Genomic DNA, 23,672 nt, shown 5'->3' on the forward strand with positions numbered 1-23,672 from the left:
GAGGAGGCTGGGGACTGGACCCTGGATCTGAGGGAGGAGGCTGGGGACTAGACCTCAGGATCTGAGGAAGGAGGCTGGAGCCTGGACCCCGGGTCTGAGGGAAGAGACTGGGGCTTAGACCCCCGGGTCTGAGGGAGGAGGGCTCCGTGGGCCCGGCGCTGGACCCAGGCGGGCGCGCAGAGCGGGCGGCGGGCACGGGGCGGCCCGGTAACAAAGGCCGCTCCTCTGCCCGGCCCCCCCGCGGCCCCGCCCCCGCGGCCCCCTGCCTCCTCTGATTGGCCAGCCTCCCTGCCCGTCAGCGCCGCCCCCCTCCCCGGGTCTGCAGCAGCGCAGGCCGCCTCGTCGCGCCCCCCCAGCCCCCGCCCCCGCCCCCGCCGCCCCCCGGGCCGGTGCCGCCGCAGGCGGGGTCCCCTCCCCCGCCCCTCCCCCGGGCCGCGCGCGCCCGGCCCCTCCCCCGCCCCCGCGCCGCCGCCGCCGCCGCCGCCGCCGCCATGCCCCCCCCTGCGCCCGGGGCCCGGCTCCGGTTCCTCGCCGCCGCCGCCCTGGCCGGCCTGGCCGTCATCAGCCGAGGTACCGCAGCGCCGGGTGGGGGCCGGGCCGGGGGCCGGGGGCCGGGGGCCGGGGAGCCCTGGCGGGGCGGGGAGAGCTGGGCCTGCGCCGCGGGGCCGGGGCGGGGGCCGGACGCCTTCCCGGGGTCGGAAGCGGGGCACCCCGGGTGCGCCCGCAGATCGAGCCCCGCGCCGCCCCGGGCGCGCCCCGGGAAGGGGGTTCCCCCCGCGCTCCTGGGCCCGGGGGGGGTGTGGACGTTTTGGGGGGTACTGCGGCTGTGTGGGGGAGAAGTTCGGGGGTCCAGGAAGTTGGGGTGCGGCGCTGGAAATCAGCTTGAGCTGTTCAGGTGGACCTGCGGGGCCGGACAGGGAGGGCAGCTGGACGGACGGACGGACGAGCGCTAGACCAAGGGATGGACAGGCCCGCCGGGAGCGGGGCGCGAAGGGTTAATGCGGAGAGGCCAGCGGGACGCAGCCGAGCCCGGCGAGGGTCCACGACGGCCAGGACGTCCTCACACACCCCCCCCCCGTCCCGGGTGGGGGCAAGAGGGGGTGCAGGGGGCGGGGGAATCCTGAGCTGGGGGGAGGGATGCCTCCGGAGCAGGGTCACACTTGTGATTAGAGCAGGGTCGCAGTGGGGGAAGGGGTGCTGGGGACAGCCCCCCCTGGGCCTCCACCCCAAGCACCGTGGACAGAGGCCCATGGCCAAATGCGGCCCTGAGCGCACAGCCTCCCACGGCCTGGCCCGCGAGGGTGGGGGGGGACAGACAAGGCCTGGGTAAGGGGACAGTCGAGGCTGGGGACGCAGCCAGCCAGGAAGCTGAGCCGCTCTGTGCGTGTGGGTGTGTGTGTCACTCATCTTTGGATGTGCCCGTGTCCCCCCACTTCCGGAAGCACCTGTCCAGTCTCCGGGTGACGTCCCATCTGTCTCTCAAACTGTTCGTCTTCATCTGTCACCCTGCCAGAGCCCCTGTGGTCACCTCCTCCCCTCCCTCTATCCTGTCTGCCTCCTTCCTCCCCCACTCCCTGTGCCCCCACACTCCCCCTGCCCCGAACTACCACCAACACCTTCTGTACTCTCCAGGTAACTTCCCCTGACCAGACCTCCTTCCCCCCCAAAGATCACCCCATGTCCAAATCCTGGCGTGAGCACAGCATGGGGTGGATGTGACCTTGGTTTGGGCTTTTCCTGCCTCTAGACTCAGGTTCCCAAGCTGAGGACAAGAGGTGATGGAGTGGGGTGAGCCCAGACAAAATGGAGTGCTGGAGAGGCGTCCATCAACCAGGGGCAGTCTGAGCCAGCTATGCCATGGGCTATTATTAAATCAGCCTTCCTTCCTTCCTTCTTCCTTCCTTTTTTTTTTTTTTTTTTTTTTTTGGTCTGTCATGGGGCTTGAACTCTGGGCCTGGGTGCTGTCCCTCACTCTTCAGTTCAAGGCTAGCGCTCTACCACTTGAGCCACAGTGCCATTTCCAGCTTTTTCTGCTTATGTGGTGCTGAGGAATTGAACCCAGGGCCTCATGCATGTGAGGCAAGCACTGTACCGCTGAGCCACCTTCCCAGCCCCCTTCCTTCCTTTTTTGTCCTAGACCAGGATATGATGCTTTTGCTCATTGGCTGATGCTCGAACACCTGAGCCAGGCCTCCAACCCCCTAATCTTTCTTCTGTACTCCAGATATTTTCCAAATAACTCAAATCATGCACCAGGTATAAGAGCAAAGCCAGGTGCGTCCCAGCCCCTCCCCCTAACCCCCAGATTAAGGCATAGGTATGTTGGTCCCTGCCTATAATCCCAGCACTTGGGAGGCAGAAGCAGGAGGATCTTGAGTTTAAGCCAAGTCTGGGCTACATGGTGGGACTCTGTCTCAAAAAAAAATGGGGTGTCTGGGGCTGCCCCAGATACAGGAAGCCTCCTCCCCCACTTAGTTTTCTACAACTTAAACAAACTCATTGAACACAGAGGTCAGGGTAAAGAGAGAATGGGTTGGTTCATTGGTGCTTTTCCAAACACAGAAACAAAATAAGTCCATTTCGCTGCTTCTGGCTTATTTCCACTTAACTTCCTCCCTGGCATTCCTAAATATTAATCTACTTTTAATTCTTTTCTAAACTCTATGCCAACACCCCCCTTCATGCCATTAACATTCATTCACAAAAGCAGCTACATTGTATTATAGAACAAACCCATTATACCAAGCGACAACTCCAAGTAAGTTTGGGGTGTCTTTGCTCTTGGACACCTGAAGGGGGCAGGACAGGCCCACAGTCATGGTTTGAAGGCTGGTACTGCCCCTGGCCATCTTGCCCTGGGAAGGGGTGGGGGCTGCCCCTGCTTTTTTTTTTTTTTAACTTTTTGCCAGACCCAGGGCTTGAACTCAGGGCCTGAGCACTGTCCCTAGGCTTCTTTTTGTTTGTTTGTTTGTTTTTTGTTTTTGGGTCTGGTTGTGGGGCCTGGGCGCTGTCCCTCAGCTCTTCAGCTCAAGGCTAGCGCTCTACCACTTAAGTCACAGCGCCACTTCCGGCTTTTTTCTTTTTTGCTTATGTGGTGCTGAGGAATCGAACCCAGGGCCTCAAGCATGCAAGGCAAGTGCTCTACCACTGAGCCACCTTCCCAGCCCATCCTGAGCCACCTTCCCAGCCCGTCCCTAGGCTTCTTGATGTTCAGAGCTAGTAACACTCTACCACTTGAGCCACAGCACCACTTCCAACATTTTCTGTGTATGTGGTGCTGAGGAATGGAACCCAGGGCTTCATGCATGCTAGGCAAGCACTCTACCGCTGAACCGCCTTCCCTTATTGGTTCATTTTAGCAAATGTATTGGTGCTTGTTTGTGTTGAGACCATGTCTCAAGCTGACCTTGAACTTGAGATCCTCCTGTCTTTCTTTCCCTCAGCAGAGTTCTCTGGGATCCTTTGAGGGGCCGGGCTACATTCTCACCTCCAACTCCACGTCCCTCTGTGAGGAATTGCTCGCTCCCCTTGATTTATCAGACAGAGATGAGGCCTGCTTTCCGGAGCCCTGTGATGCCTCTGTGGCCCCAGGATTTCCCTCTCCCCCACAGCCAGGGAGGCTGACCATCTTCCCCACAGGGAAACTGAGTCCAAAGAGGTGGAGTTACCTGTGCAACTGGAGGGCAGTACAGGGGCATGAAGCCCAGCAACTTGGCACCCCACTTGCCCTCCCTGCAGCTGAGGTGGGCTTGTGGGAGCAGACGCGTGCAGGGCATTTTGTAGGAGTTACACAGCACTAGCCCGGCCAGGGGCCTCTCTCAGATGGCGGTGCCACACCAGGGAGGGCCATGGATGCTTCTTGAAAAAGAGGAGCAGCCCGCCTTTCTTGGGCTGACTACATGCCGGGTCGTGAGCCGCTCTCTGCTGCAGTCCCCGGAGCAGAGGTCCAGGTCCTTTTCCTGGGAAAGGCCTCCTTGGAGGGTCAGCAGGATCTTTGTGGCAAGTTGTGCTGTAGCCCGTCTGCCCTGCCTGCCTGCGGTGGGAGTCCGTCTCCCAGCATGGGCTTCTGAGGCGGGGACGCTTCAGTCCCCAGACCTGGACAGGACCCTGGACAGCTCCTCGCCTCCAGGCGAATGCTCCAGCTCCGGAGCCATGCCCACCACCAACCACGCCCATCGCACCGCCCACCGCCAGCCACGCCCCCCCGGCCTTTGGGCCTTTGGTTTCTTTTTTCCAAGAGGATTTCACACTTTCCCTCTTGGCCTTTTCCTCCCAGGCAGCGGTGGATATAATGTGGGCCACGCCCAGCCCCGAGTTTGCCTTCCGTGAGGGCTGTGGCTGTCACGGACACACTGGCAAGGTCAGGAGGTATTTTTGGTTATGACCAACTTCAGGATGGGGATGCTTCCCAAACCAAGTGGATGTAGACCCAGACACACTGCCCAGGACAGACTGACCTCCAATGTCAGTGGTGTCATCAGGACCTTGGTCCGTGTCTGCCTTGGCCTGTCTAGGAGATGGTGTGAGCACCCACATAGGATTGGTATGGTTTGAGTTTCAGACCCCCTTTTTTTTGTACTGCTAGGGATTGAACCCAGGGCCTTGGTCCATGCTCAGCAGATGCTCTAGCCCTGAGCTACATATCTAATTTTTCGTTGTGTTTTGTGTGAGTCAGGGCTTGGAATGCAGCTCAGGCTGGCCTCAGACTTTGACTCCTCCTGCTTCAGCTTGTGGAATGCTGGGATTGCAGGCGTCCATCGCTATGCCCCAGGCGTTATATTTGTGACTTCTCTTGTAGGTTGTAGCTTGGTGTGGGTGGACTCAGGGCCTCCTTCCAAAGCTGGGGGGGGGAAGGGAGAGCAGCTCCCTGGGTGGTGCTGTACCCCAGAGTATGGAGCCATGTGTGGAGCGACGTCGACAGCATTGCAGGAAAGAGTAGCAGTGGCATTTTCTGGGATGACTCAATGTATGGACTGCCTGGCCTGGGCTAACCTCCCCTTCCCCCTCCCTCCCCGGCTGAGCGTGATAGTCTGGCTGCTCTCAGAAGACAGCTGTTTTTTCCACCTGACCTGCTGCTGTGCATGCATCTGGGCCATGGGTGTCACCATGCCTCTGTGAGTGAGTGTGTGTGTGTGTGTCCTTCTCAGCACACAGTCATAGGCATGAGTGTTTCTTGGTGCTGTTGACACTGTGTGTGTATATGTCAGAGTCCAGGGCACTGCACACGGGCGGGGCAGGGACAGCCCTCCCCTCCTCTTTCCTCCTCCAAACACACCAGTGACTCTGGCCTGGCCTCGGGGCCCTGGAGCCCCACATCCTGGCTAGTCATGGCAGTTGGCTCCGTCCAGGCCCCATGCTGAGGGGCTGTGATCGAGAGGGCTCCCGGGAGCCATTGGGGCCAGCACGGGCAATTAATTCATTAGATTAATTAGCTCTTCTTCCTGGGCTGGGGGCAGGGTAGCCCTTCACAGGGCCTGCCTGCTCCCAGCATCCAAGGTCACCCAGCTGGCCTCCTCCCTCCCCGCCTGTGCCGTCTCCCGCCTCCGCACACCCAGCCCGCACTCGCTGGCCCTGGTCCAGCCCACTGGCTGTGGGCCACAGAGAAGACAGACGGAGCCTCTGGGCCATGGGCAAGCTGGGCCTGTGCACATGGGCGCAGCGAGGGCTGGAAGGTTTGCATACAAAATCTGAGCATGGCCACATGCCGTGGGTGTGTGTCTACAGGTCCATGCAGTGTGTGCCCATCGAGTGTCTGATGTCGGCTGGCTCCGAATGTCTGGGTGAATGTGTGCATACGTGGGTTTCTGCACGTAGGGGATTTTCTTTTTCTTTTTTCTTTCTTTTATTAATTCCAGTCCTGGGACTTGAACTCAGGGCCTGGTCACTGTCCCCGAGCTTCTGCTCATGGCTAGTGCTCTAACCCTTGAGCCATAGTGCCACTTCTGGCCTTTTCTGTGTATGTGGTACTGAGGAATCAAACCCAGGGTTTCATGCATGCTAGGCAAGCACTGTACCACTAAGCCACATGTGTTTCTTATGTGTGGTATCTGTGTGCGTGTGCATCTGTACCTGTATCATGTCTGTGCATAAGTGTGGATCTCTGTACATTATATCTATGTGCATGGGTACTGAGTACTCATGGCTGGGCACATGCCTGTGTCCACATGTCTGCTCTGTGTGCACATGCACCTGTGTCTGTATGGGTGTGTGGATGTATACCTGTGCACACATGGACTGGTGTGTCTGTGTGGATGTCTACATGTGTGTACATATGCATTGGTGTATATCTGCACATACCTCTGTGCACCTGTGTATCATTTGTACGTGTGCATGTTGTCTGTGGGCACATGGGTGCGTGCACATGGGTGTTGGTGTATATATATATATACACACACACACACGTCAGTCTGTATCCACATGTGTCATGTGTAGGCACACACGACTGGTATGTTCAAATGCAGCCTTCCTTGTGTATACATGTGTTGGTGTGTATATGCACCCTGTGTGTATGTATGTATCTGTGGGTATATGTGATTGGTATGTATGCATATTATATGTTTCTCTGCATATATTTGTCTGTGTATCAGTGTGCATTGTACCTGTGGGCACATGTGATTGGCATGTGTGTGCACACATGTGTTTCTGTGTGCACAACATGTAGTTGTGAGTGTGTTCCTGTGTGAGCACGTGTGTTTATGTGTTCATGTGCTGTCTCTGAGTCACTGAGGTGCAACTGTTAACTTGAGCCCCATTCCCACCTGTGTGTTGGTGCCCTGGGAGGGCTCACATGTGCATGTCTGCTCTGAGTGTGTCTGCTGTGTGTGTCTCTGGTGACATCTGTGAGCATAGTGTGGCTGTGGGTGCAGATCCTGTGTCCCCAGCCTGGGGCTGAGCATGGTGTGAGGCCTCCGCCCCACCCTGCCCTGCCCCAGCTGCTGGGCTGAGCCGCCTGCTCCCCCTGCAGGGCTGCTGTCCCAGAGCCTGGAGTTCAACTCCCCAGCAGACAACTATACAGTGTGCGAAGGTGACAACGCCACCCTCAGGTAGGGGCCCTGGGTGGGGGGGTGGCTGGCGCTTCCCCTGTGGAGCTCCCCTCTTGGGGAGGGGGTGTGGGGAGACTGCTCCCACCTGGGGGTGGTGACCACCATGTGAGTGTCGAGGATTCCAAGAGTTCTCATCTGCCTTGCTTAGCCAGTGGACATGTTAGGCCTGTTTATCGGGTGAGCATGGGGGCTACTGGTCCTGGGCTCTCTGCCCCCTTCGCCCCCTCACTGGGTCTCTGCCTCCCACCCCATCAGAGTCTCTGAGGGTCTTTCTGGGTCTTGGTGACTCCTTCTCTGGGCTTCCAGCCCCTCCTTCTGCTCCCCGCCTGTCTCTGGTGGATACCACCCCTCAGTTACCATGAGCCTCGGCATCCCTGGGCTCCCCACCTGCCCTGTGTGAGTCTCAGTTTACCCACCCGCAAGGCGTGCACAGCGGGGTCAGCCTGGCAGGGCCGGTGGTGGGTGTGGAAGTCCAGCTTCCCCTCACTGCCCCCCTGCCCCCCCCCACAGCTGCTTCATTGATGAGCATGTGACGCGGGTGGCCTGGCTGAATCGCTCCAACATCCTGTACGCGGGCAACGACCGCTGGACCAGCGACCCACGTGTGCGGCTGCTCATCAACACTCCCGAGGAGTTCTCCATCCTCATCACCCAGGTGGCACTGGGTGATGAGGGCCTGTACACCTGCTCCTTCCAGACCCAACGCCAGCCCTACACCACGCAGCTCTACCTCATCGTCCACGGTGAGCCTCCCAGGGCCCAGGTGGCACCCCTGAGGGGGGGCACGGCAGACATCCCCCCACAGGACATGGAAGGACTCCCCCCATCCCCCCTCCCCCCCGCACAGTGCTACTTCCCAACCTCAGGGACACATAGAAGCAGAGGTCACCCAGGCACAGGAAATGTCCCTGGATAAGCATGGTTTGGGGAGACAGTTCTGTTTAGGAGAGCTGTGGGGTGCGGGAGGGGGGTGGTTTCTGGCATCTTCTAAGGACTGAGGATACACTAGGTAGGCTCTTCTTGCCCATCGGAGGTGGATTTTCCAAGTAAAGGCTCCAAGAGGGGCTTCCAAGGCATACTCTGGGGCTGCACACAGCTAGTGCGACCAAAGCCGCGGCACCTGCAGGGCCTGGGAGGGAATGAACCAGCTGCACACAGGCCCTGCTCTGGGATTCCAAGAAGGGGAAATGGGGCCCCGCAGATCCACAGAGGGGCTGGGAGGAAACAAGAGGGCTGCAGCCTCAACCAGGCGCTGGTGGCTCACGCCTGTAATCCTAGCTACTCAGGAGGCTGAGATCTGAGGATCACAGTTCAAAGCCAGCCGGGGCAGGAGAGACCGTGAGACTCCTATCTCTAATAAACCCCCAGAAAACCAGGAGTGGTTCTGTGGCTCAAGTGGTTAAGTGCTAGCCTTGAGCTGAAGAGCTGAGGACAGCACCCAGGCCCAGAGTTCAAGCCCCACGACCGACAAAAAAAAAAAAGAGGGCTGCAGCCTGGACCTCTGGGTCTGAGGGAGGAGGCTGCGGCCTGGACCCCCATGTCTGAGGGAGGAGACTGGAGCCTGGACCCCCAAGTCTGAGGGAGGAGGCTGGGGCCTGGACCCCCATGTCTGAGGGAGGAGGCTGGGGCCTAGCCCTCGGGATCTGAGGGAGGAGGCTGGGGTCTGGACCCCTGGTTCTGAGGGAGGAGGCTGGGGTCTGAACCCCCGGGTCTCAAGGAGGAGGCTAGGGCTGCCCATTCAGCCTGTCACTGACTGCTTGCTTGGCCTGCAGTGCCCGCTCGCATTGTGAACATCTCCTCACCTGTGACAGTCAATGAAGGGGGTGACGTGAACCTGCTTTGCCTGGCTGTGGGGCGGCCGGAGCCCACGGTCACCTGGAGGCAGCTCCGAGGTGAGAACCCCACCCCTGGCCAGTCTGGGCCATTGCATCCCATAGACCCCTGCCTTCACCTCTTCCCGTGATTTAATTTCCCCTGCTATCCTGGTGTTTTCATCCCTGGACCCCAGGTCCTTAGCACCTTACCACTGGCTTTTCTCCTGCTGCCCTCCACAAGGCCAGTGCTTCAGGTTATCTACCCAAACAGCCCCAGCCTCTCTGCCCCACTCACAGGTTCTCCTGCATGCAGGATCCTCTACCAGAACTGGGGCCAGGCCGGAGCCTGGGTCCTGCCCACATTCCCATCTCCCAGCCATTCCTACCTCTGTCCTACTGGGCACTCTAACCTGGAAGGAAGATTTTCTCTTTTCTTCTCTCCTCTTCCTTCCTTCCTTTCCTCCCTTCCCCCCTCCCTCCCTCCCTCTCTCCCTTCCTTCCTCCCTTCCTCCCTTTCTCCCTCTTCCTCCTCCTTCCTTCCTTCCTTCTTTTTGGCAGCACTGGGACTTGAACTCAGGGCCTTGCACTTGCTAGGCAAGGGCTCAACCACTGGAGCTATGCTGCCAGCCCAACTACTAGTTTTCCAAACATGGTCCTCGGACCTCACTCAGCTTCTGCACACCCTGGGAGATGGGCAGAAATGCAGGTTCTCAGGTCCCTGCCCAGATGCGCAGCCTTCTCCCTTGCCTCAGTGAGCGCTGGGCCACCACTCACAGCTGCCCCTAAACAGAGCACCAAGGACCTGAGCCTCACAGCCCAGTTGGGCCTCCCCACAGACCACCCCCCCACTCCCGGCTCCTCACCCCATGATCTGGAGATCTGTGGTGACAATCTCTAGATCCTGACCTGTGGATCCCCTGAGACCCCAGAACCCAATGGCCAAAGCTCAGATCCCTGGAGCGCCCCCACCCCCACTATGCTTCTGAGCTCCAGGACATCCAGGGTCACTGGATGTCCTGAGGCCCAGAGGACCTGCTGGGACTTGAACAGAGGTCCTCCCACGTTTGGGTCGCTGATCCCGGCAACAGATTCTCATTCTCTGGACCCGAGCAGCTCCATTACTGGACTCGGGGCTGCACCCACGGAATCTGTAGCCGCAGATTCTTTTGAGACCCAAGACTTTGGCTGTTTCCTTCCTAGGATTTCATTCTGACCCCTGGAGTCCTCTGGCCTTCCCCGCGGGCCCCGCCTTTCCATCTGGCCCCGCCCAGGCTCCGCCCCACACCTCTGGCCCCGCCCACTCCACAAGCCCTGGCCCCGCCCCTGGCCCGCCCCACCACGCCGCCCCTGCCCACCTAGCACGCCCACCCCGCAGGCCTCCCCGCCCAGCCCCCTGGTCCCGCCCGCCCCGCCCCCGGCCCAACCCAGCGCCTACGGACCCGGGCACACCAGGCCCTGCTGTGCGCGCCCCGCTGATGTGTGTCCGTGTTGTGCCCGTGTTGTCCCGTGTTAAGTGTTTGTGTCCGGCCCCGCCCCCCCTCCACCCTCCCCTCACAGACGGCTTCACCTCGGAGGGCGAGATCCTGGAGATTTCCGACATCCAGCGGGGCCAGGCCGGGGAGTACGAGTGCGTGACCCACAACGGCGTGAACTCGGCGCCCGACAGCCGCCGGGTGCTGGTCACAGTCAACTGTGAGCGCCCCTGGCTCTGGACGGGGTGGGGGGGTAGGGAGGCGGCGGGCCCCGGGGGGGGGGGAGTAAGGAGGCGGGCCCTGGCTCGGGGAGGGGAGAATGGGGGCGGGCCCTGGATGGGGCGGGGGGAGGAGGGCGGGCCCCGGGTGCCCGCGGAAGGAGGGGGCTGTCCCATGGAGAGGAAGTTGGGCAGAACGCGGGGTCTGCGGGAGGAGGGAGCGGGGGCGCCATACTCCCCGACAGCTAAGAGCCCTTGCTGGCCTCCGCTCCTCACCAGATCCCCCGACCATCACCGACGTGACCAGCGCGCGCACCGCCCCGGGCCGGGCCGCGCTCCTGCGCTGTGAAGCCATGGCTGTGCCGCCCGCGGACTTCCAGTGGTACAAGGATGACAGGCTGTGAGGACGGCACCGGGGGCGGGGGGCAGAGGGGGGAGAGAAGGAGAGGGCAGAGGAGGGCCGGGCAGGGGAGAGAAGGGCAGGTGAGGCCCATGGCCCCAGGCATCGCAGGGCCGACGGGTCCCGAGTCCCTGGCAGGGGCCCGCCAGGCCCCGGGGAGTTCCCAGGGTTATGAATGCAAGCCTGGGGCCGGGATCCAGCGGCCACGGGGCCGCGGGGCTGAAGAGAGGACTCTGGGGAGCCCTGGGGTACGGGGAGGGGGGAACGCAGCGTCTCCTGGGCAGAGAAGCCCGGAAACTGGACTGGGCGCCTCGACGGGGGCCTTGCCCAACCCGGACCGGTGTCCCTCAGGCTGAGCAGCGGCGCGGCCGAGGGCCTGAAGGTGCAGACGGAGCGCACCCGCTCCATGCTGCTCTTCGCCAACGTGAGCGCCCGGCACTACGGCAACTACACGTGTCGCGCCGCCAACCGGCTGGGAGCGTCCAGCGCCTCCATGCGGCTCCTGCGTGAGTCGGGGCGGGGACGGGGCCCAGGCGGCGGGGCAGGTGGTGGGGCGTGGCCCAGGCGGTGGGCCGGGGCTGGGGGCGTGCCCAGGCAGTGGGGCGGGTCTCAGGAGGCGGTGCTGGGAGGAGGCGTGTCCAAGCGGCGGGGCGGGGCCCAGGCCCTAGGGCAGGGGCTGGGGAGGGGGCGTGCCTAGGCGATGGGGTGGGGCTGGGGGGGCGTGCCAGGCAGTGAGGCGGGGTCCAGAAGGCGGGGCTGAAAGGGGCGTGTCCAGGAGGTGGGGTGAGGCAGGGAAGGGCGGGACCGGTGCTGGGGGCGGGCCTTGAGATGGGCAGGGCCCTAGTGGGGAGTGAGGCCTGGACTGGGGTGGGCGGGTCCTGGGGGAGAGGCCTAGGACACAGGCCTGCCTCCTCCCTAGTCCAGACACTGAGATGAGAGCTTTTCCATGAGCCAAGGAAGCATCCATTCCCTCAGGATTCCCTGAGCGCCCACTAAGGGCCAGTCACGAGGACTACAGCAGTTGTACAACAGAAACAGGATTTCGGGGCTGGAAGAGTTCATGACTCAGGAGTAGAAAATCCAGAAGCCCGGGAATGGGAAGATGAAGGAACACATACATGCACAAAAGGGATTTGGGATACAGAGACGACCGAGAGAGGAAAGCCCGCGGGGCTGGTGAGGATGAGGAGGAGTATCATCAGACACAGCTTCCGGGATGGTCCAACATTTACACGGAGGCCTGAACAGACAGGAGTCAACCCTGAGCAAAGGCGCGGGAAAGGGAACCTCGGTGGCAAAAGCACGGGGAGAATAGCCTAACCCATGGAGAGCGAGCCCTGGCCCCTGCCCTTAGACAGGAAGGAGCATCAGACACCCGGATATTGCTGAACTGCAAGACAGGGCTGTCAAACCGGGAGGTGCTGGTGCTTGGTTAGCTTGTGAGCTGCTGTTAGTGGGATGGACTGGGCAGGGTGGAGGTAGACACCAGGAAGGAGGCCACTGTGTTAATAGCCAGCCACCAGAGATGGTCGGTACCCGAAACCTCCCCACCCCACATCCCCCAGCTGCTTTGGAAGCGTGAAGACAAGGAGGATGCAGCATTGAAGTCTACCCTGACACACAGAGCCAGACCATGTCTCAAAAAAGTCAAGGGAAGCTGGGCACATGCCTGTAATCCTAACCACTCAGGAGACTGAGATCAGAGGCTCGTGGTTCAAAGTCTTCCCTGGGTAGAAAAGCCCATGAGACCCTTACCTCCAACGAACAAGGAAAAAGCGAGGAGTGGAGGCATGGCTCAACTAGTAGAGCTCCAGCCTTGAGCAAACAAACAAACAAAAAGCCAAGTGAGAGTGCAGGGCTCTGAGTTCAAGCCCCAGCATTGGTACAAATTAAGAGAGATAGAGAGACTTAGAGGTTAATACGGAGACATTGTGCAGGGCTACAGAGTTCTCTCCCATCCCAGCCCCATTTTCATGACCCTCTCTCTCTCTTCCCAGGCCCAGGATCCCTGGAGAACTCAGCCCCCAGGCCCCCGGGGCCCCTGACTGTCCTGTCTGCCTTGGGCTGGCTGTGGTGGAGGATGTAGGTACCGCGGCGTCTCCCCCTGCAGGGGGCCTCGGGCCAAGAGAGGAGACTAGGGGGAGAGAGAAAGCGCCATTGAGTCAGGAGGGGGCGAAAGAGCTCTCAGCCATGGAGGAAGAGGAGAGGAAGAAGAGGAGAAAGACGAGGAGGAAGAGGAGGAAGAAGGAGGAGGAGAAAGATCTTTAGAAAACCCGTCACTGTGAGGGATACTGTAAAATTGTCCATCTTTCTACAGCCATTCTCGCCACCCGTTCACCGTTCCGATTGTGACCCACCCCCGGCCACCCCGCGCCCTTCTCTTAGCTCAGGCTGTCAACTGGCTCGTGTGTGTCTGTGTGTGTGGATGGGATGTGTGTGAGCCCACACGTGTGTGTGTATGTGTGTGTTTGTGTGTGTGTGTGTGTGTGTGTGTGTGTGTATGTATGGTGGGCTTGAGGGGTGGGATGGACCAGCAGTCCTCCATCCCTCCCACCCTGTGTCCTCCCCCCCCAGCCCTGCTGCCTCTGTGCCCCGGCTGGCGGTTGGGATGGGGTCCTCATGGTGACAGGAGATGCCCGCCTTTCCCATATATGCACGCACACCGACCCCTCCCCTCGCTCGGGAAAGGCACCTCCTGCGCAGCCGCTGTGGCTCAGCCTGGTGACTGGGTCAGGGATCTCCATTCTGGCTGCTTTCCCTCTGCTCTGCCACCAGCTGCCTGTCGCCAGAAGCCCCACCACTGGCTTAGGGGCCTGAAACCTTCCCCCTTCCCCTGTTTCCCTCCCCCACCCCGAACTTTCTGGCCCCCTTCCTGGGCCAATCGGTGCTTCCATACAACTGTCAGGCCGGCGGCTCAGCTGTCGCCTGTCTGTCTCAGTGCTTTGCCCCACCCCCATCACCGCTCCCCACCTTGGCCACCAGCTGCTCCTTGGGTCCCCTGCAGCTGGTCCCCAGGTGTGGGATCCCCGGTGTCTCCACCAACTGTACCTCCCAAAGGCTGACCTGACCGCGCTCACACACACTCAGACACACACGCACCAGCGCCTGTGACCAGCAATATCTCCTGGCTCCCGCCGTCCCGTAGGCAGTAACCAGGACTGCATTCAAGGTGGACCCTGCGGTCAGGGATGGGGCGCCGAAAGGCGGGGCCTGCGCTCCGGGATGGCCGGAATCGCCCACCCTGGCTGCCACACCGCCCAGAGTGGGGGCATCACCCAGACGTCCTGAGCCCAGACAAAGACACCATGTCACCTGCTCTGACAACCCCCTAGACCTGTAACCACACACCCAAACTATACCACCCACAGCTTGGTGGAGAAGACGGCAGAGGGTAGGGGGCAAGGGGTAGTGACCGTACCTCAGACGGGGGCGTGGGCCCCATCCCACATTGTCTTCCATTCCCAGGGCCCAGGATGGGGTGGGAAGTGGGAGGGGAGCCAGGGAGGGGGGGCGGGGGGACCCTGGGGGCCGTGTGTTCCAATTCATGGGGAGTGTTGAGACCACCACACCAATAAAACGCCTTTTTCCAAAGTCTCTGCCTGCAGAAGTCCGAGTCATTGAGGACTGAGTGACTGGAGACAGACATAAAGGGGGGTTGCTGATGGACTTCCAAGGAAGTTCCTCCCTCTCCCTCTCCCCTCCTCCATTCAGGTAATGTTTTGGCAAAGGGAACCCTGCCCTCTTCCTTTTCTCTTTGGGTACAGTTGTGTGAAGATGTGAGGACCAGAGCTGCAGCAGCCACATTGCTACAGGAGGCCTCGCACATGGGGAACATATGCCTACCTACTGCAAGTGGCAGAGCAGAAAGATTCAAAGGGCCCAACCCCTTGAAGGAGTGGCCGAGCCCCCTCTTGGGGGCTCCTCACTTGGGAGGATCCTCACTAAGGTGCCCTCAACATTTCCCCATGGGTGTGAGGAACATGATTGCAGGAGAAAGCCACATTGAGAGAAGCTGCGAGACCAGCCCTATACCAGCTAGTTCACAAAACATGGGCACAGCCAACCGTTGTCTTTATTGATTGCTGTGTGCAAAGTCCTGGGTTAAAGGCAGAGATCAGGGCAGCATTTGAGCCCTCCGGAAGATCTCGATCTGAAGAGGGACTTTGGGCCACACAGGGTTCTGTGTGTTTACACAGGGGAGGGAAGCTCAGAGGCTGTGGGTCTCGATCTACGATGGGGTGAGGGGAGCCCTTCAGAATGGGAAAGGTTCCTTTGAGACTTGCTAAATTAATGGCATAAGGGAGAAAAAAGGGACCAGACAAATCAAACTCTAGGGACAACTGCCTGGAGAGAGAGAAGGTGGGGAGGGAGAGAGAGAAGAGGTGAGGAAGAGTGGGTACCTTTAGGGTACATGGGGAGTCCTGGGGAAGGGAGGTGACCGAGGTCAAACCACAAGATGTCTCAAGGTCAGGATGAGAAGTCTGGGTAAGGTGGAAAAGGCTGTGTGCAGACTTGTACATGAGTTTAAAGAGAAGAGAGGTGTGCCTGAAGTGGGAGCTGAAGGGGGCGTGGCCTGGAGGATGCCATGTGAACTTAGAACCAATCACCAGGCTCCCATTCTGGCTCCTAGCAACACAACGAGCCCCGCTCTGAACTTGAGCAGAGCCCTCAGATCTGCAGCAATCTCTCCTGGTTCAGGTGTTCACATACAGGGAGTCTTCTTCGACGACAATGAGAGACAGACAGACAGACTAGACAGAGTCCCACCCCTCAGTCAATTCAGGCCCTCTATGCTGCTGAGGCAAAAGATACCATGCAGAGCTGTCCGCCAGCTGTGATCACACCTGTGTGGCTGTCCGAACAGTCCGAGAGCCCCCACCTGGATAGATGACTGGACGCGGGCCAGTGAGCTGGAAGAAAAGCACAGGGTAGGGGGGTGACCTCCGGAGGGCCCTGGATATGACCTGGTGTGCCCATTTCCCTTTCCCTCACTTTCTGGAAGCTAGCCGAGTTCTCTCCATTTGCAAGAGGAAAATAAAAATGTCTGGTCACCACTGGAAAAACTAAGGGGCACCAGGCAACAACCCAACTTTTACGTAGAAACAAATTCCATTCACCTCAGGAGAAAAATGATGCAAGTCTTGACTACTTTTTATAGGGGAGGGAAAAGAAGGACCATCCACACCCCTCAGGAAGAGAAAGTAGAATTCATTGTTCCTTTAATATATGTAGGAGCTGAGTGGGAAATCCTGAGCAACTATCATATGCTTCTTAAAAAAATATGGGAGCTGAGCATGGTGGTGCATGCCTGTAATCCCAGCACTTGGGAAGCTGAGGCAGGAGGACCAGGAGTTCAAAATGTAGCTTGGGCTACATAGTTGTCTCAAGAAAGTGAAAAACCATAGTTTTATCAACTTTGCAAACTAGCAACTAAAAACTGGAGAGAAGGAACTGAGAACACCTCATCTTCCTGATTATGAAGCACAACTCCCTCCACATCTCTGGGTCCTCCGCACTCACTTGGTAAGCCCTGACTGGGCTGAGGTCCTTCGGTGGGCATTTGATAGGCAGTGGCTGTGGAGTCTGTACTGGGGTCACACTCTTCTGCATGGTCTTTCTTGGTGGGGTGATCACAGGTGCCAAGGTCAGGGGCTGCTGCTTTTTTGTAGAAGCCTTTCCTGAGCAAGGATGAAGAGGAGGACCAAACATGCATGATTGATTGCTTCCACACACAGGCCCAGCAAATAGCAAGAGAAGCTGACCAGACAGGCGGAGCCTTACTCCGATTGGCTGGTATAGTAGGAAGAAGGTGGGACAGATGATGTAGGGCCATGCTGATTGGTTCAAGTAGGCCCCTAATGGGCATCTTGCTAGTGGCCCTCCCTCATGGCCCTAGTTCCATCTTCCCAAGGCTGTCACTCACCTTGGGAGCGTCTTAGGCAGCAGATACACAGGACAATAAGCCCTACCAACAGCGCCAAGCCTAGTAAGGATCCCAGGACGATGCCAGCGATGGCCCCTGGGCTCAGAGTGGGTCCTGGAAACACAAACAGAAAATTCAAGGCAGGACCCAAGAGTCCACACCCCAACCTCCCTCCCATTCAGAACCCAAGAATTAGGGATCATGGCAGTGTCTACCGCAAAGCCACATTCCCAGCCCTCGTGGCAGTCTCCATACATTTGCTGAGGAGGCTGAGGCTCCACTGAGGAGAAAATCTAGAGAAGGTACATACCTTTGTGGTCTTTTCTTCTAGGAAAGGAGTCAGAAATAAATGAGCAAATATAACAACTACAAAGTGTGAAGAAGGAAGGGAGGAGAAACACTGCAGAGGCAGCTCTGAGGAGTAACCGGGTGGAGGATGCGCCAAGCAGAGGGAAATGGAGAAATCTAGCCTGGCATGGTGGTTCCTGACTGGAATCCCAGCATTCGGGAGGCTGAGACAGGAGGTTTGCAAGTACAAGGCCAGTCTCAGGAGAGGTAGAGGATGGCCACGGAGGGACGACCAGGGACAGATCCTGGGAAGTCAGGAAAGAAATGTGTGGTTCCACACCTCCCAGCTCATGTTACAGACTCCCAGCAACCTCAGGACACCTCCACAGGGACAGAAGGACAAGTCAGTGTGACAGAGTGAGAAGGGGCAGGGCAGAATGTGAAGAGGAAGCTGAAGAGAAGCTGCCACGCCCCAGCTCACCCATCTGGTAGACCCGGCTTTGGGAAGGAGTTCCAGGATGGGCTCCCAGCACGGGCAGGATCCGAAAGACCCAGGTTGTGGGGTTCCCAGGGGAGAGCGGCACCACGGCAGATCGTTCTCCAGGACCCAGAAAGAGCAGGGTAACCCAGTCCCTGTAGTTGGTGACTCTGCTCTTGTCAGATCTCTGTGTCCGTGCCTGGATCTCGAAGCCACTGATCAGGGACCCGCGTTCCACGTCCCAAGTCAGCACCGCGGCATCACGGGCTCTCTGTAGTCTCCATGACGAGATGGAGGGGCCTAGGGACAGAGGGAGGGGTGTGGCTGGGCTCTCAGGTTCTTGAAAGGAGAGGGAAAGGGGCTGGGAGCCTGGATCCCAGGGGCAGAGGACACAGAGAGGCATCCTCCTGGAACCGGAAGAGGAAGGGGCTGGGCCTGGACCCTTGGGTTTGAGAGAGAGGGGCTGGACAGGTGAGGCTCACCTGCAAGTGTGATCTGGTTGCCCCCGGCGCCTAGTGCGCCACTGCACAGCACAGAGTAGTTCCCCAGGTCCCAGTCAAGGCTGAAGTTGCTGATGAGGAGCTTGCGCCCATCTTGGCTGAGCCGCAGGCGTCCCCCTCCTCCTGGAGCCAGTGGCCGGCCTTCCCGAGCCCAGACTGCTCTTGAGGGCGGGGGACAGCCGGAGGCCTCCAGGACCACTTCTGCCTCCCCTGACCTGGTCTCTGCCACCAGGGGGTGTAGCAGCACCTCCTGGGGGGCCTCTGGAGTGGGAAAAGTCCAGTTAGTGAGAGTCAATGGAGTAACTCAGTGAATCACAAGCCCTATGTGATTTGTTCAAGTGCTAAGCATTGGTAAAACTCAGCATCATGTGCTGTCTTGTGTTCCAGTGACTAGACCCTGTGCTGAGAAACTCGCTTTTCTCAGATATTCCTTTTTTTTTTTTTTTTTTTTTTTTGCTGGTCGTGGGGCCTGAACTCTGGGCCTGGGCACCGTCCCTCAGCTCAAGGCTAGTGCTCTACCACTTGAGCCACAGCACCACTTCCAGCTTTTTTCTGTTTATGTGGTGCTGAGGAACAGAACCCAGGGCCTCATGCATGCAAGGCAAGCACTCAACCACTGAGCCACCTTCCCAGCCCCCTAAGATATTCATTACTTTTGGTGGTGGTGGTGGGGATTTCTCCTTTTTAATTTTGTGTTGGTAATGGAACTCAGGATCTGGGTGGTGTCATGCTTTTTCACTCAAGGCTGGTGCTCTACCACTTAAGTCAGCTCTGCTGCTGGCTTTTTTTTGTGGGGGAGGGGTGTTTGCTGGAGATAGGAGTCTCACGTGGACTTTGCTTCCCGGGCTGGCTTTGAACCCTGATGCTCAGATCGCAGCTACCTGAGTAGCTAGGGTTACAGGCGTGAGCCACTAAGCTTGAGTTAAGTCCATGCACGAGAAGGTGACAGCCCTCTCAGTCTCCATGCCGGAGCCACACCTCATTCCGCTCCTTGTAAAGTAAGGAAGGAGGGACTCAGCCCTCGTCATCCTGCCTCAGTACCCCAAAGGACCAAAGAGGCCTGGGCCTTCTCACCTGGGGTGACAGTGCAGGTGCGCGTGGCCGCCAGGTGTCGAGCCAGGCAGGTGACAGTCATGCCACTGAGCCCGGGATGGGCGGGCACGGCCACCAGAAGGGCAGAGGACACCGGCCCCGCGCGGACGCCTTCCGGGAGTCCCTGAAACTGCAGGGAGGCGGCTGGGACTCCGCCAGGCCACGAGCAGCGGAAACGGAGGCTGAGATCGCCAGGACCCCCTTCCACTGAGCACTGTGGGGACCCGGGGGGCAGATCTGTCGATGAAAGAGAGACGCAGAGTCTGAGCTTCCATCTGTGGCATCCTGGCCCCGCCCCTTCCGCATAGCCCCGCCCCGCCGCCGTGCCCCTCCCACCACACTAGCCCACGCCCTATCCTCCGCCTCTGCCCCGTCCTGCAACTCTTCACTTGCGACCCCAACCACTGCCCCTCTTTCCTCTGAATCGTCACACCGATTCCCTCCAAACCTTGCCGAGTTCTTCCCTTTCCCAGCCTTGTCCAGCTTATTCTACCATCCTTATTTTTCCAGAAGCTTCCCCTTCCTGCAGGCAGCTCTCCCGCGCGCACCCCGTCCCTTTGTTCAGCCCCCATGGGCGGCTCAGTGCCTTTCCTTTCCACTCTCACACTTTGCCATCTCACTCCGCTGCTTACTTTGTGGAACATAAGTGCTCCCCTGCCCAAGAGCTTCTGCCCGAGCTCTTGCTGGCGCCGCCCTCTCTGCTAGGTAGGCTGGTCCCCTCCACGAGAGTCCCTGCCTCCTGCGCCCGCCCCGCCCAAGATGGGCCCGCCCACCAAAGTGGCCACACCCACAGACTGGCTGGCCCCACCCACCAGTCCCCCCTTTCCCACGCTGGGTCCCACCCCTCTCCATAGGGCTCCCCCCCATAGTTCTCAGACCCCTCCCTGGCTCCCACTTCCCCAGCTGGCCTCTTAGTCCCACCACCAGCAGCTCTTCTTCACCTAGGTGACCACGCCCACCTGTTGGCTCCACCCACACCCGTCGCTGCCCTCTTGCTGGCCCCTCCCCTTTATTGAGGTCCGCTCCACGCCCCTGCCACCCCCCACAAGCTTTTCGTTCCCATCGCTGGCCCCGCCCCGCCCCGGATGGCCCCGCCCCCATAATGCTACTCTGCTGGCCCCGCCCATCCCTGCATGGCCCCGCCCCTGCTCCACCCGCAGCATCTCTTCTTCCCTTGCAGAGACCGCCCCCCCACCCTCCCCATGCCGCCTCCCGCCCCGGCCGCCCTCACCCGCCACGGTGAGGTTGAACACCGATCGGCGTCGGCGGCCGGTGCGCGGGTTCGCGGCAATGCAGGCGTAGGCGCCGGCGTGGCCCGGCCCCACGGCGGGCAGCAGCAGGCGCGGCCCGGCGGGCACCGCCGCCTCCGCGGGGTCGGCCAGGCTCCAGGCGATGTCGGCGGGCGGCCGCGAGGCGGCAGCACAGCGCAAGGTCACGTCGGTGCCCGCGGAGACGAACTGCGCGGGGGCGGAGTCGCGGTCCGAGGAGACGGTGATAACGGGCGGGTCCGGGCCGTCTGCGGGCGGGGCGGGCGGTGAGGATCGGGGGAACCCCTGACCCCTGCGCCCCAGGACGGGGCTGGCGGTGAGGATGAGGGGATCACTGACCCCTGCGCCCCAGGACGGGGCAGGTGGTGAGGATTGGGGAGACCCCCCCCACGCCGCCCCCAGACCTCTGAGACCCAGGAAATGGAGACTCCCGGTCGGACCCCTGCACCCCCTCACAGAAGACGCTGACGAGGGCCGCGGCCTGGCGGTGGCCGAAGGGGCTGCGGACGCTGCAGGTGTACTGGGCCTGGTCCCCGCGCCCCGGGCGCGCGATGCGCAGCTGGTCGCCCTCAGTGCGGATGCGGGGCGTGGCGCCGCCCTCGGGGTCCGCGGCCTCCAGGGCGCGGCCATCGCGGCTCCAGCTCAGCTTCCCGCGACCCGGCTTCCACCCCACGCAGCGCAGCCGGAGTTCGGCCGCCCCCTCCTCAATCTCCGGGGCCTTGGGCTGCACCGACAGCGGGGGAAGGGGCTCTGGAGAGGAGAGGAGAGCTGAGGTCGCGCAGGGCCCGTCGGGGGACTGTGCCAGGAGCTCCCTCTTGTTTGGGATTGGGGGGGGGCATTTTCTCCTCTCAGCACCGGGAGTCCAGAACCCCACCCACCCCCATTGCCCAAGAGTCGAAGCTAGCAGGGCTCCCCAACAGACCGCAGACCCGGGGGTCCAAACCCCAGCCTCCTCCCTCAGACCTAGGGGTCCAGACTCAGCTCTCCATCCTCAGACCCAGGGGTCCAGACCCCAGCCTCCCCCCTCAGACACAGGGATCCAGATTCAGCTCTCCACCTCAGACCTGGGGGTCCAGACTCCAGCCTCCTCCCTCAGACCCGGGGGGTCTGGGCTCTAGCACCCTATCTATCCTGTCCCCTCTCCCTTCTCCTCCCTCTCCCTGACACTTGTCCCCGTCCCAGGTGACTCCTCCAAGATCTCCGGGCTTCGGGACCCACTTACCATACACGTCCACTGTGAACTCCCGTACCTGCCGAGAGACCCCTCCCCGGATCACCTCCACTGTGTAGACACCCGCGTCCGACATCTGGGCAGAGGCCAGTTCCAGCCCCCCTCCTGCCCTGTCGAAGCGCAGGCGCTCGCGATGAGCAGGGTCCAGGCTGAGTAGGGGAGCCCCAGGGCCCAGGGCCCCGGCTGCCAGCACCTTCGAGCCCTGTCGCCAGACCACGAGGGGAGCAGGGGGGCCAGGACTGGGGGCTGGAGCCAGGGGGAGGCGGATGGTGGTCCCCACTAGCACAGCCAGAGGGCCCCCCACCTGCTGGGGGAAGCTTTCCGCGGGATGGGTCTCGAAAGGAACTTGGAATCCAAGGCCGTAGGGGAAAAGTTCAAGCTCCTGACTCTTGGAGGGGAGTTTGGAACCCGGAGCCTCGCCAGATGCTTTGGTATCTTGAGCAGAAGCGTTGGAAGCCAGGGTCTTCGGGGAGAAGGGAGGCGTGGCATTTGGGGCAGGAATTTGAGCCCCTGAGATGTCAGGAAGTGCTTTGGCGCCAGAGAGCTCAGAGATCAGGTCAGAGCTGGGCGCTCCTGCCTCCGTTGAAGCAGCGTGTGGCCACCGGGAGCTGGCCCTGTCATTTCCACTGAGAGACTCGGGAAACAGGGTGGGATCAGGGATCTCACCAGCCGCTGGGGAACCCACAGACCCATCTGAGTTCAGGCTTGGGAGTCCAGTGGAGGGGATTTTTGAACCCAGACCCTGAGAGGAGTTGACTGCATCTAAGGAGACAGAGCCTTGCTGAAGTTCCAGAGGAAGGATCTGGACTACAGAGCCTGTAAAGGAAAGAGGGGAAGCCATGGGTGTGGGGTGGGGGGTTAAAGGGGAAAGGGGCTGCTGAGGTGGGGGGTTGAGCAGATAACTTACCCAGGAGTAGGAAGAGGGGCAAAACCCATGAGGTGCCCATGCTGCCCACCACACCCGAGAGAGGTGGACTGGAACAGGACCCAGCACCTGCATGGGAGCCTCCTGGGTCAGACGAGTTGGACAGGAATGATGGCTTAGCTTCTTGGGCAGGGAAGGGAGCCAGACCCAGTGGGAGGTGCCAGGGGCCTCCAGTGAGCTCTGGTGGGCCACCCCACCCTACTTGCCTACATCATTGGTCAGGCCTGTTTGTGGATGAAAAGGTCCAGCCTGAATCCCACATTCCCCACCCTGGGGGGAAGTGAGTCCCAGCCAAAAAAAAAAAAAAAAAAAAAAAAAAAAAAAATATATATATATATATATATATATATATATATATGCTGGCAAGTCTGAGGGAACAAAGCCAGGAAGACTTCCTAGAGGAGTGAGGTGACATTTGGGGGAGCCCTGGCCCCCCACTCAGCCTTCTTTCTTGGCCCCCTTCTGGCTTCCAGTGCAGTCTGTCTTCCATGCAGCCTTGGAGATCCACGTCTGGTCCTGCTTCTCCCCTCCTCCTCCTCCAGCCCCATAGCTTCCAGCACTCTCAGACCCCCCACCCCACCCGACACAGGTGCTTTTTTCCCGTTGAACTCGCCATCCTCCCTCTGACCCCTCCCACCTCCCGGTTCTTCCCTTCCAGGATGGCTCTCACCTGAGCAGGTGTCCATCACCCTCCCTCCCAACCCTCCCCCTCTGAACCCCACTCCCCCTGAGCCTCAAGTCCTAGCCCCTCCTCTTGCTCTCCACTACCCAGACTCCATCTTTTTTCCCTGTTCCTTTTCTCGCTGTCTCCTCTCCGATCTCCAGTTTCCTCCAGTCTTTGGTGAATCCACCTATTTCTCCCCATTTCCGGTGCCAGCTGCTGCCTGTGCTGTTTCCTCTACCTGGAATGATTTCACCCCTTCCAATCTGGCTACGCCACACCTTGCCATTCATGTCTCACGTTATTAAGTACCATAACAATAATTACTATTTATGTTGCACCAGGAACCACGCTAAATT

The 23,672-nt window shown here is 60.0% G+C and overlaps 2 protein-coding genes across 2 annotated transcripts; one reads left to right on the top strand and one right to left on the bottom strand.

Moving 5' to 3' along the window:
* The first annotated feature begins 491 nt into the window (after window positions 1-491).
* Iglon5 (IgLON family member 5) lies at window positions 492-14,414 on the top strand. The gene is made up of 8 exons (XM_070000448.1): window positions 492-570; window positions 6,965-7,043; window positions 7,554-7,786; window positions 8,816-8,935; window positions 10,415-10,549; window positions 10,827-10,947; window positions 11,299-11,453; window positions 12,945-14,414. Exons 1-8 carry the CDS (start codon window positions 492-494, stop codon window positions 13,031-13,033), a joined length of 1,011 nt encoding a protein of 336 aa, XP_069856549.1. The 3' UTR covers window positions 13,034-14,414.
* A 609-nt stretch (window positions 14,415-15,023) lies between these two features.
* Vsig10l (V-set and immunoglobulin domain containing 10 like) lies at window positions 15,024-22,674 on the bottom strand. Its single transcript, XM_070000389.1, has 10 exons — window positions 22,635-22,674; window positions 21,719-22,543; window positions 20,953-21,246; window positions 20,460-20,744; window positions 19,211-19,465; window positions 18,119-18,397; window positions 17,640-17,936; window positions 16,871-16,984; window positions 16,468-16,625; window positions 15,024-15,857 (listed from the first exon to the last, which is right to left on the bottom strand). The coding sequence occupies exons 1-10, from the start codon at window positions 22,672-22,674 to the stop codon at window positions 15,786-15,788; spliced, it is 2,619 nt and encodes an 872-aa protein (XP_069856490.1). The 3' UTR covers window positions 15,024-15,785.
* Window positions 22,675-23,672: the final 998 nt, after the last annotated feature.

Source organism: Dipodomys merriami, unplaced genomic scaffold, assembly GCF_024711535.1.
Source record: "Dipodomys merriami isolate MVZ:Mamm:240054 unplaced genomic scaffold, mDipMer1.0.p SCAF_57, whole genome shotgun sequence".
Classification (NCBI taxonomy): domain Eukaryota; kingdom Metazoa; phylum Chordata; class Mammalia; order Rodentia; family Heteromyidae; genus Dipodomys; species Dipodomys merriami.